This window comes from Palaemon carinicauda, chromosome 4 (genome assembly GCF_036898095.1).
Source record: "Palaemon carinicauda isolate YSFRI2023 chromosome 4, ASM3689809v2, whole genome shotgun sequence".
In the NCBI taxonomy this organism is placed as follows: Eukaryota; Metazoa; Arthropoda; class Malacostraca; order Decapoda; family Palaemonidae; genus Palaemon; species Palaemon carinicauda.
Genome location: NC_090728.1, coordinates 188,191,920 through 188,205,192, shown reverse-complemented (window position 1 = coordinate 188,205,192; position 13,273 = coordinate 188,191,920). Strand labels below are relative to the sequence as shown.

The 13,273-nt window shown below is 38.1% G+C and overlaps 1 protein-coding gene and 1 long non-coding RNA gene across 2 annotated transcripts in view; one reads left to right on the top strand and one right to left on the bottom strand.

Annotated features, from left to right (window-relative positions):
• LOC137638985 (probable glutamate receptor) overlaps positions 1 to 9,785 on the top strand; it is a 10,076-nt gene extending 291 nt beyond the window's left edge. Inside the window, exons 1-4 of the mRNA XM_068371315.1 lie at positions 1 to 852; positions 1,444 to 1,628; positions 5,868 to 6,062; positions 9,428 to 9,785. The exon at positions 1 to 852 is cut by the window's left edge and continues 291 nt beyond it. Of these exons, the coding sequence (XP_068227416.1) occupies positions 1 to 852; positions 1,444 to 1,628; positions 5,868 to 6,062; positions 9,428 to 9,785 (1,590 nt within the window). The remainder of the gene's footprint in view (positions 853 to 1,443; positions 1,629 to 5,867; positions 6,063 to 9,427) is intronic.
• Positions 1 to 13,273, bottom strand: part of LOC137640290 (uncharacterized) — a 79,133-nt gene that overhangs the window by 33,465 nt on the left and 32,395 nt on the right. The window lies entirely within an intron of this gene.

The window sequence follows — 13,273 nt, the reverse complement described above, 5'->3', positions numbered from 1 at the left end:
CATGAATACTTATCTCCATCTCTTGCGTTTAAAGGTCGGTATGCAATTGTTTTGTTGACTGGAATGTATCCCCAGTGGCTGGATGAAAGCACCAACTCCTGGATGCCTGAAATTCTACTCATTGTAAATGTCAATGCTTCCTGGAATAGCAGCCCGTTATTGAAGTCTCCAAAAATACAGCAAGTAACAGCCCTAGCTTTATTGGAAGTCCATTACCCAAAAGACAATGAAGCTATTCCAATTGTGTACACTTTATCACCATTCGCCAAGAAAAACAAAATCGCTTTAGGATCCTGGAATGCTTCCGTGTTTCCAGCCAAAAGTGATTTGTTTCCAGACAGGTTCGAGACGCTTGAAGGTGAGGTTCTACACGTATCATCTGATTACGACGATTATCCTTTAGTGTTTGAAGACCACTCTGGCATGGTAGATGGCACCAACATCCGAATCCTCAATGCCTTAGGAACGTGGCTCAACTTTTCATTCACGACCACAGCTCGGTCTGCAGACAACAGCTGGGGAGAGCTGGTCAACGGCACGTGGAATGGCCTACTTGGGGAGGTCTTCAGTGGTGCCAAGAATATTACAATCAATTACTTCACTGTGGTCGAAGGACGGGTTAAGGATTTCGATCATACAGCTCCTTACTTTTACGAGGGATTTGGTTTTGCCCTTCTCATACCCCAGCCTCTACCCAAGTGGATGAGTCTCTGGTACCCTTTCACAAACTGGGTCTGGACCAGCGTCATTGCTGCAGTGATTGGGATCACGCCGACGCTCTATTTACTGACTGGATTGGCAGATCCTCAGCTTAAGGGTTCCCTTGGAAATGCGGCTTTGACCATCTTTGGGGTAATGCCAACAGAGGGTACACTCAGGCACACTATTCTATCTTGTTTCGCTTCTTATTGTTATTTTGAGGTTTTTATCCTCTAGTTATTTTCCATTTTTTATAGTTTATATATGAAATATTTATTTTAATATGATTATTGTTCTGATAGTTCTCTTGTAGTTTTTCCTTATTTCCTTTCCTCACTGGGCTATATTCCCTGTTGGAGCCCCTGGCTTAAAGCATTCTGCTTTTCCAAATAGGGTTGTAGCTTTGCAAATACATATAAATTGTATTTCAAAATATCAAAAATTTCACCTGCATGATACTTGCCCTCTTTAAGGTAAGGCTGCATACGATCGGAAAAACAGCCCTTATCGTAAAGTAAAGTAACATCATTTGTCCATTTTTTTCTTAAAAAATAAAATAAGCAATTCAAAACAATTAAATTGGAATTTCCAATTATAAGAAAATACAATACTGGACAAAAGAGTTGAGAATCTACATAAGAAAAAACGACTAAGTAAATTGGAAAAAAAAAGAGGTCGAACTCCAAACTCTTAGTTTGTCATTTGATCAATGCATTAAACAATCTCCTCTCTTCTTCTTTCAAGAGTTTGTTAAGACAGCCGATCCAAGCCCCGCCAAGCAATGTCGTGCGTCTCACCCTGGCTTCCTGGTGGGTGGGAGGACTGATCTTGGTCGTTAGCTACACTTCAAATCTCATCGCCGTCCTGACAGTTCCAGATTTCCCGCCCCGAGTCACCACCATCAAAGGCCTGGCACAAAGTGACTTCAGGTTTGTATGGGCGATGTTCCAAAGGTACCAAGGGTTCTTGGCCTGTTCTTTACATATTCAGGTTTGTATGGGAGATGTTCCAAAGGTACCAAGGGTTCTTGGCCTGTTCTTTACATATTCAGGTTTGTATGGGAGATGTTCCAAAAGTACCAAGGGTTCCTGACCTGTTCTTTACATATTCAGGTTTGTATGGGAGATGTTCCAAAAGTACCAAGGGTTGCTGGCCTGTTCATTACATATTCAGGTTTGTATGGGAGATGTTCCAAGAGTACCAAGGGTTCCTGGCCTGTTCTTTACATATTCAGGTTTGTATGGGAGATGTTCCAAAAGTACCAAGGGTTCCTGACCTGTTCTTTACATATTCAGGTTTGTATGGGAGATGTTCCAAAAGTACCAAGGGTTGCTGGCCTGTTCTTTACATATTCAGGTTTGTATGGGAGATGTTCCAAGAGTACCAAGGGTTCCTGACCTGTTCTTTACATATTCAGGTTTGTATGGGAGATGTTCCAAAAGTACCAAGGGTTGCTGGCCTGTTCTTTACATATTCAGGTTTGTATGGGAGATGTTCCAAAAGTACCAAGGGTTGCTGGCCTGTTCATTACATATTCAGGTTTGTATGGGAGATGTTCCAAGAGTACCAAGGGTTCCTGACCTGTTCTTTACATATTCAGGTTTGTATGGGAGATGTTCCAAAAGTACCAAGGGTTCCTGACCTGTTCTTTACATATTCAGGTTTGTATGGGAGATGTTCCAAGAGTACCAAGGGTTCCTGGCCTGTTCTTTACATATTCAGGTTTGTATGGGAGATGTTCCAAAAGTACCAAGGGTTGCTGGCCTGTTCTTTACATATTCAGGTTTTTATGGGAGATGTTCCAAGAGTACCAAGGGTTGCTGGCCTGTTCTTTACATATTCAGGTTTGTATGGGAGATGTTCCAAGAGTACCAAGGGTTCCTGGCCTGTTCTTTACATATTCAGGTTTGTATGGGAGATGTTCCAAGAGTACCAAGGGTTGCTGGCCTGTTCTTTACATATTCAGGTTTGTATGGGAGATGTTCCAAGAGTACCAAGGGTTGCTGGCCTGTTCTTTACATATTCAGGATTGTATGGGAGATGTTCCAAGAGTACCAAGGGTTCCTGGCCTGTTCTTTACATATTCAGGTTTGTATGGGAGATGTTCCAAGAGTACCAAGGGTTCCTGGCCTGTTCTTTACATATTCAGGTTTGTATGGGAGATGTTCCAAAAGTACCAAGGGTTCCTGGCCTGTTCATTACATATTCAGGTTTGTATGGGAGATGTTCCAAGAGTACCAAGGGTTCCTGGCCTGTTCTTTACATATTCAGGTTTGTATGGGAGATGTTCCAAAAGTACCAAGGGTTGCTGGCCTGTTCTTTACATATTCAGGTTTTTATGGGAGATGTTCCAAGAGTACCAAGGGTTGCTGGCCTGTTCTTTACATATTCAGGTTTGTATGGGAGATGTTCCAAGAGTACCAAGGGTTCCTGGCCTGTTCTTTACATATTCAGGTTTGTATGGGAGATGTTCCAAGAGTACCAAGGGTTGCTGGCCTGTTCTTTACATATTCAGGTTTGTATGGGAGATGTTCCAAGAGTACCAAGGGTTGCTGGCCTGTTCTTTACATATTCAGGATTGTATGGGAGATGTTCCAAGAGTACCAAGGGTTCCTGGCCTGTTCTTTACATATTCAGGTTTGTATGGGAGATGTTCCAAGAGTACCAAGGGTTCCTGGCCTGTTCTTTACATATTCAGGTTTGTATGGGAGATGTTCCAAAAGTACCAAGGGTTCCTGGCCTGTTCATTACATATTCAGGTTTGTATGGGAGATGTTCCAAGAGTACCAAGGGTTCCTGACCTGTTCTTTACATATTCAGGTTTGTATGGGAGATGTTCCAAAAGTACCAAGGGTTCCTGACCTGTTCTTTACATATTCAGGTTTGTATGGGAGATGTTCCAAAAGTACCAAGAGTTGCTGGCCTGTTCTTTACATATTCAGGTTTGTATGGGAGATGTTCCAAGAGTACCAAGGGTTGCTGGCCTGTTCTTTACATATTCAGGTTTGTATGGGAGATGTTCCAAGAGTACCAAGGGTTCCTGGCCTGTTCTTTACATATTCAGGATTGTATGGGAGATGTTCCAAGAGTACCAAGGGTTCCTGGCCTGTTCTTTACATATTCAGGTTTGTATGGGAGATGTTCCAAGAGTACCAAGGGTTCCTGGCCTGTTCATTACATATTCAGGTTTGTATGGGAGATGTTCCAAGAGTACCAAGGGTTCCTGGCCTGTTCTTTACATATTCAGGTTTGTATGGGAGATGTTCCAAGAGTACCAAGGGTTCCTGGCCTGTTCTTTACATATTCAGGTTTGTATGGGAGATGTTCCAAGAGTACCAAGGGTTCCTGGCCTGTTCTTTACATATTCAGGTTTGTATGGGAGGTGTTCCAAAAGTACCAAGGTTTCCTGGCCTGTTCATTACATATTCAAGTTTGTATGGGAGATGTTCCAAAAGTACCAAGGGTTCCTGGCCTGTTCTTTACATATTCAGGTTTGTATGGGAGATGTTCCAAAAGTACCAAGGGTTCTTGGCCTGTTCTTTACATATTCTCGTCTATCCTCATACACCTGACAACACTGAGATTACCAAATAATTCTTCTTCACCCAAGGGATTAACCACTGTCATGATTTAGTGGCCACTTTCCTCTAGGTAAGGGTAGAAGAGACTCTTTAGCTATGGAAAGTAGCTCTTCTAGGAGAAGGACACTCCAAAATCAAACCATTGTTCTCTAGTCCTGGGTAGTGCCATAACCTATGTACCATGGTCTTCCACTGTCTTGGGTTAGAGTTCTCTTGCTTGAGGTTACACTAGGGCCACACTATTCTATCTCATTTCCCTTCCTCTTGTTTTGTTAAAGTTTTTATAGTTTATATAGTATATATTTATTTTAATGTTGTTACTCTTAAAAAATTTTATTTTTCTTTGTTTCCTTTCCTCACTGGGCTATTTTCCTTGTTGGGGCCTCTGGGCTTATAGCATCCTGCTTTTCCAACTAGGGTTGTAGCTTAGCAAGTAATAATAATAATAATAATAATAATAATAATAATAATAGCTAAGCTACAACCCTAGTTGGAAAACCAGGATGCTATAAGCGCAAGGGCTCCTGCAGGGAAAAATAGCCCACTGAGGAAAGGAAACAAACAATTTACAATAGAAGTAATGGACAATTAAAATAAAATATTTTAAGAACAGTAACATTCAAACAAATCTTTCATGTATAAACTAAAAAAAATGAAAAATAAAAAGAGCAAGAGAAATAAGGTAGAATAGTGTGTCCGAGTGTACCCTCAGTAGAACTCTACACCAAGACAGTAGATGACCATGGTAAGGAGGCTATGTCACTACCCAAGACTGGAGAATAATGGTTTGATTTTGAAGTGTCCTTCTCCTAAAAGAGATGCATACTATAGCTAAAGCGTCTCTTCTACCCTTACCATGAGGAAAGTAACCACTGAACAATGTACTATCATTTATCTTGGAGATTTTACGAATGGTATGTATCCACACCTGTCTGTTAGTTTATTTAATTGTTTGTTTGTGAGCAACTTCACACAAAAAAACTAATGTACCGATTTAGACCAAACTTGGTAGACATTTGGGTATGAAATAAGATAATTCTGTAACATTTTGGATAAGGCACAAGAAAGTATAAGTACGCAGCAGTACTTGGAAAATAATTGCAATGTTAATTTCTTATTTGTGAACATTATACAAAACTACTGTACCAATTTTGACCAAACCTGGTATATATTAGGGTTTGACCCAAGGATGATTCTGTAACATTTTGGATAAAGTACATCACTCAGAAAGGAGTTAATGTGTGTGTGTATGTTTGTATGTGTATGTATATGTATGCATATATAATATATATATATATATATATATATATATATATATATATATATATATATATATATATATATATATACACACACACACACCCCTATTGGAGCCCTTGGGCTTATGGCATCTTATTTCCCATCCAGGGTTGTAGCTTAGCTAGTAGTAGTAGTAATAATAATAATAATAATAATAATAATAATAATAATAATAATACATACATACATACATACATACTGTATTAACCTACTGAACCTTTTCTCCAAAATCTATAAGCAATTGGACACAGGAATAAAGTATTTTCTTTCTATGTGTGCCTTACTCAGGGTCAGCATGGTGGACTACGGTGAATTCGTGCCAGAAGCATTATCCACCTCGCAGGATGAGTACCTGAAAGCCCTGGGCGACAGAATGGATCTAGTTCCAAACAACCCCAATGATGACGACATCAGCTACAATCAGCTGATAGACCTCCTCCTTGAGGGCACACACTCTATCACTGAAACTTATTCTTACCTCAGGTTAGTTCTGCAGACTTCTTACCTCAAAGGATTAATAACAACATAAAATGAAGGTGAACGTTAAAAGGAGAGGACGTTTAATTTTTAATTAATTTTTTAATCAATTTTTAAAAAATTAATTAAAAATTAAACGACAATTGTTGTTTTAGGGGTGAATGTAGTTCATTGGGGTAATATGTAAACGATTTTTATTACTTGTCAAATAAATTTTCTTTATGGGGAAGTTGTTATTATTATTATTATTATTATTATTATTATTATTATTATTATTATTATTACTTACTAAGCTACAGCCCTAGTTGCAAAAGCAGGATGCTATAAGCCCAGAGGCTCCAACAAGGAAAATGGCCCAGTGAGGAAAGGAAACAAAGAAAAATAAAATATTTTAAGAACAGCAACAACATTAAAATAAATATTTCCCATATAAGCTATAAAAACTTTAACAAAACAAGAGGAAGAGAAATAAGATATAATAGTTCCCTAGTGTACCATCAAGAAAGAGAATTCGAACCCAAGGCAGTGGAAGACCATGGTACAGAGGCTATGGAACTACCCAAGACTAGAGAACAATGGTTTGACTTTGGAGTGTCCTTCTCCTAGAAGAGCTGCTTACCATAGCTAAAGAGTCTCTTCATATGAAACTAGTTTTATGCATTACGAAATATCATGATATAGGGTTACCTTGCCAGGAGTGAAGTCACTTGGAAAGTAAACACAAGATTGAGACTTAGTTTTAGGGCTGTTTTTCCCTGTTGGAGCCCTTGGGCTTATAGCATCTTGCTTTTCCAACTAGGGTTGTAGCTTGGCTAATAATAATAATAATAATAATAATAATAATAATAAGCTAAGAATCTAAGAATACGACAATCTAAGAGGGGTCGCGGGGAGCGTAGCCCCCTCCCAGTAGGTAAGTCGGTGATGATACGGCTCATAGATTAGGTTATGTGAGGAACAAGTTAGGTGGCATTCCTGAGTTTGATTTCCTTTCAAAATGTGGTTTTTTTCAGTCATAACTTTTGAAATTATACACCAGGCCTGTTAAGCCGAACTACAAAGGCTCTTTGTTCTAAAACGTCTTAAAAGAAGTGTTTTTTTTTTTTTTTTTTTTTTTTTTTTTGGCAAACATTAGTGATATTTACAGTTTAAACTCCAATAATTTAAGAAGAACTGATAAGGAAATCTGTCTTCTATTATTATTATTATTATTATTATTATTATTATTATTATTATTATTATTATTATTATAATTACTAGCCAAGTTACAACCCTAGTTAGAAAAATCAAGATGCTATAAGCCCAAGGGGTCCAACAGGGGAAAAATAGCCCAGTGAGAAAAGGAAACAAGGAAATGAATAAACTCTATAAGTAATGAGCAATTAGAATAAAATATTTTTAAAAACATTAACAACATTAAAACAGATAATTACCATATAGACTATAAAAAGACTTATGTCACCCTGTTCAACATAAAAACATTTGAAGTTCTACTGATTCAACTAATAATAATAATAATAATAATAATAATATTAATAATAATAATAATAATGTTTATTGGACAAACAAATATTTACATACAGAATATTTACAAAAAAAAGACTTTATCCAAGCCTATATGGAGATCTCCTCTTCGGGCAATAATACAACTAAAATATCATCATCAAGAAAAATGATAAAAAGTAAATATTGATAGAGAAACATATAAGGTCTGTGTCTTCTTCAATTGCACAAAAAATTGGCTTATTGAGAAAGCCTTTTAAGATATTCGGTGATCAATCTATTCTGAAGAAGTGTTTTAATTCTTTTATTCTACCTTGTTTTGAGTATTGTTCTCCTGTCTGGTCTTCAGCTGCTGATTCTCATCTTAATTTGTTGGACAGAAACTTACGGTCTATTAAATTTCTTATTCCTGATCTAGATATTAATCTCTGGCACCGTCGTTCAATTAGTTCATTATGCATGTTGCATAAGATTTTTCATAACTCTGACCATCCTTTACATTCAGATCTCCCTGGACAATTCTATCCTGTTCGTAATACTAGGCAGGCAGTTAATTCTAATAGCCAGGCCTTCTCCATCATAAGACTCAATACTACGCAGTACTCTAGAAGTTTTATTCCAGCTGTTACCAAGTTGTGGAATGATCTTCCTAATCGGGTTGTTGAATCAGTAGAACTTCAAAAGTTCAAAGTTGGAGCAAATTTTTTTTTTTGTTGACCAGGTGGACATGAGTCTTTTTATAGTTTATATATGACATATTTGTTTTTGACGTTGTTAATAGTTTATATTTGACATATCTCTTTTGACATTACTTTTTTTAGAATGATTTATTGTTAATTTGTTCTCTTCAGTTATTTATTTCCTTTCCTCACTGGGCTATTTTTCCCTGTTGGAGCCCCTGGGCTTATAGCATCTTGCTTTTCCAATTAGGGTTGTAGCTTGGATAGTAATAATAATAATAATAATACATATACATAAGCATCTACCCGATTAGGAAGATCATTCCACAGCTTGGTCACAGCTGGAATAAAACTTCTAGAATACTGTGTAGTATTGAGCGTCATGATGGAGAAGGCCTGACTATAGCTATTAGAGTTATATAGCTAATGTTTACAGTAAAACCACGTTTGATATTTTAGGACACTTCAAAATCAAACCATTGTTCTCTAGTCTTGGGTGGTGTCATAGCCTCTGTGCTATGGTCTCCTACTCTCTTGGGGTAGAGTATTCTTGCTTGAGGGTACACTCGAGCATACTATTCTATCCAATTTCTTGTTAAAGTTTTTATAGTTTATAGATATAAAATTTATTTTAATGATACTGTTCTTAAAATATTTTATTTTTCATTGTTTCTTTTCCCCACTGCGCTATTTTCCCTGTTGGGGTTTCTGGGCTTATAGCATCCTGCTTTTCCAACTAGGGTTGTAGCTTATCAAGTAATAATAATCAAAATACTTAAATTTCCTGAGCACGCAGATCCAAAATCTTTATAAACAGGATCCAGATTCACCCACAAAAATTCGATTCTGTTCATAGGCCGAATTTTGTCTTTATTTTCATTAGCAAGAAAACCACTAAAACTATAAAACATGTGATTCTTACCAATATCAAAGCTGAATCAAGTAATAACCATTCTAAGAAGTATCTATCAATCTGTAGATATTTATTGAAAGCTATCCACTAAACAGTAACCGAAAAGTAATAGTTATTAATACTTGGTTTGCAAGCAAAGCAGGACGGTTAATAATCAACATTTCAAAGCAATCTCAAAGCCATTGCCATGCTAGATTAATATTAAAATAATAAACATCCAAGAAAACGTTCATAAACACCACGAATATTTACAAACAAAACTAAATTATCAACAGAAACCTCCTGCAAGCCAACGCGAAAACAAGAGGGAAAACCTACGTCCTGAAGGAACAGATCTACCCCGGCGCCCTGGCTTTCTTCGTCAGTAAGAACACGCCCTGGAAGGGAAAATTCGACGCGGGGATCCAGAGACTGGTAGAAGCGGGGCTGGTGAACAAATGGTACAACGACATCATGGAGGACAACTCCGACCAGCAGCAGGTTTCTGGCCAGACAAGTTCGGCCAAGGAAAGGCCTCTGACTATTTCAAACCTGCAAGGGGCCTTTCTGATCCTCACTCTGGCAATTGCAATGACCTTGATTATCTTCATTGCTGAGTTAGCACTTTACAAGGACCGCGAGCGTGAGATTTAGGGGCCTCCAACATTGCAAGAGCAATGTAGCAATGGAATCCCAAATATCAAATATGGAGAGAACGAAATAATCTCGAATTTCCTTATGGGAATTCAATAGCTCGAAATGTTCATCTTTTAACAACATTTTTCAAAGGTTCCAGAACTGTAATATTAATAGGAAAGAATAAATAATGCATTTCATTTTATGTGTATGTGATTAGATAAGGCTATCTACAATAATAAATGGATTTGCAGAAGGTTAAAGGGAGTGTAATAATCCATTAAGTTTCAGGATAAGCAGCAAGTCATTTTACCCTAGTTATCAATCAAACAAGATGCTAATACATACATATATACATACTCACTCTCTCTCTCTCTCTCTCTCTCTCTCTCTCTCTCTCTCTCAATATACTTCCAGGGGATGTAGTAAACAGTAATACAGTAAACAAGTTCAAGAATAAGTTAGACAAGATCATAAGAACTCTCTAAATGCTTAAACTACATCGCTCTACCAAAGAGAAAATTGAGTCTTCACGGATGGACTAAAAAGTCTTTGAGACATCCAAATCCTTGTAACTCCTTGTCATCCTTGTAACTCACTCACTCTCTCTCTCTCTCTCTCTCTCTCTCTCTCTCTCTCTCTCTCTCTTTTCTTTTAAGATTCTGATACCAAATATAAACCTCTTTTCTTCGTTAATCTATTAGTATAAAGGTATATCTCATTAAACACGCCCTCTTTGGAATTCAGTCTGAAGATGTGGTCCTTTTAGAGCTATATACCACTAAAATAAATTTTTTACTTGTTAATCTAAAGAACAAGTGGTATTTAGAACCTTCGCTCCTAAAAAATATATTAGAAAACCTCTCCTGAAAAAATTACTAATTGACCCTTTCCCAAAATGTGATCTCTTTCTTAGTAAAATTTAATGAACTACACGCCAATAAGTCTTGAAGCATTTCTTTCACGAAGATATGAACTGCTACATAAACAATATGTTGTTTCATTAATTCTTATATAAGATTAATGTATAGATAAATCACAGACATCGCTGTACCAAATATATGTGACATAGGTTCAAATACCAGCTAGTGTAGATGCACTAATAAATTTATATGTATGTGATGTTTATATTTATACATACAGTATACAGACATATATACATTGTACATAAGGTATACTTTTTATGTACGGTATATGTGTAAGTGTATATACATATATATATATATACATATATATATATTTATATATATATACATAGGGATACAGTATATACTGTATATATACATATATGTGTATATATATATATATATATAAAATATATATATATATATATATATACTGTATCCATATATATATATATATATATACATACAGAGGGCATATGATGAGGATTCTCCATAACCGAATCTTTAAACTAGATGGTATATTTTCATATATATATATATATATATATGAGAGAGAGAGAGAGAGAGAGAGAGAGAGAGAGAATCTTATCCTTATTGCCTTATTCTATGTTTGGGTTCCCCAAGGTCCCTCAGTGTGAGGTACCTCGTATATCCACCAGAGAGTTGTTAATGCATCTTCCGGTGTATTTTGCATCTTCCAGTCTTGGATGGTCTGAGAGAGAGAGAGAGAGAGAGAGAGAGAGAGAGAGCCTTATCCTTATTGCCTTATTTTTTGTTTGGGTTCCCCAAGGTCCCTCAGTGTGAGGTACCTCGTATATCCACCAGAGAGTTGTTAATGCATCTTCCGGTGTATTTTGCATCTTCCAGTCTTGGATGGTCTGAGAGAGAGAGAGAGAGAGAGAGAGAGAGAGAGCCTTATCCTTATTGCCTTATTTTTTGTTTGGGTTCCCCAAGGTCCCTCAGTGTGAGGTACCTCGTATATCCACCAGAGAGTTGTTAATGCATCTTCCGGTGTATTTTGCATCTTCCAGTCTTGGATGGTCTGAGAGAGAGAGAGAGAGAGAGAGAGAGAGAGAGAGAGAGAGCCTTATCCTTATTGCCTTATTTTTTGTTTGGGTTCCCCAAGGTCCCTCAGTGTGAGGTACCTCGTATATCCACCAGAGAGTTGTTAATGCATCTTCCGGTGTATTTTGCATCTTCCAGTCTTGGATGGTCTGAGAGAGAGAGAGAGAGAGAGAGAGAGAGAGAGCCTTATCCTTATTGCCTTATTTTTTGTTTGGGTTCCCCAAGGTCCCTCGGTGTGAGGTACCTCGTATATCCACCAGAGAGTTGTTAATGCATCTTCCGGTGTATTTTGCATCTTCCAGTCTTGGATGGTCTGAGAGAGAGAGAGAGAGAGAGAGAGAGAGAGAGAGAGCCTTATCCTTATTGCCTTATTTTTTGTTTGGGTTCCCCAAGGTCCCTCAGTGTGAGGTACCTCGTATATCCACCAGAGAGTTGTTAATGCATCTTCCGGTGTATTTTGCATCTTCCAGTCTTGGATGATCTGAGAGAGAGAGAGAGAGAGAGAGAGAGAGAGAGAGCCTTATCCTTATTGCCTTATTTTTTGTTTGGGTTCCCCAAGGTCCCTCAGTGTGAGGTACCTCGTATATCCACCAGAGAGTTGTTAATGCATCTTCCGGTGTATTTTGCATCTTCCAGTCTTGGATGGTCTGAGAGAGAGAGAGAGAGAGAGAGAGAGAGAGAGAGAGCCTTATCCTTATTGCCTTATTTTTTGTTTGGGTTCCCCAAGGTCCCTCAGTGTGAGGTACCTCGTATATCCACCAGAGAGTTGTTAATGCATCTTCCGGTGTATTTTGCATCTTCCAGTCTTGGATGGTCTGGAGAGAGAGAGAGAGAGAGAGAGAGAGAGAGAGAGAGCCTTATCCTTATTGCCTTATTTTTTGTTTGGGTTCCCCAAGGTCCCTCAGTGTGAGGTACCTCGTATATCCACCAGAGAGTTGTTAATGCATCTTCCGGTGTATTTTGCATCTTCCAGTCTTGGATGGTCTGAGAGAGAGAGAGAGAGAGAGAGAGAGAGAGAGAGAGCCTTATCCTTATTGCCTTATTTTTTGTTTGGGTTCCCCAAGGTCCCTCAGTGTGAGGTACCTCGTATATCCACCAGAGAGTTGTTAATGCATCTTCCGGTGTATTTTGCATCTTCCAGTCTTGGATGGTCTGAGAGAGAGAGAGAGAGAGAGAGAGAGAGAGAGAGAGAGAGCCTTATCCTTATTGCCTTATTTTTTGTTTGGGTTCCCCAAGGTCCCTCAGTGTGAGGTACCTCGTATATCCACCAGAGAGTTGTTAATGCATCTTCCGGTGTATTTTGCATCTTCCAGTCTTGGATGGTCTGAGAGAGAGAGAGAGAGAGAGAGAGAGAGAGAGAGAGCCTTATCCTTATTGCCTTATTTTTTGTTTGGGTTCCCCAAGGTCCCTCAGTGTGAGGTACCTCGTATATCCACCAGAGAGTTGTTAATGCATCTTCCGGTGTATTTTGCATCTTCCAGTCATGGATGGTCTGAGAGAGAGAGAGAGAGAGAGAGAGAGAGAGAGAGAGCCTTA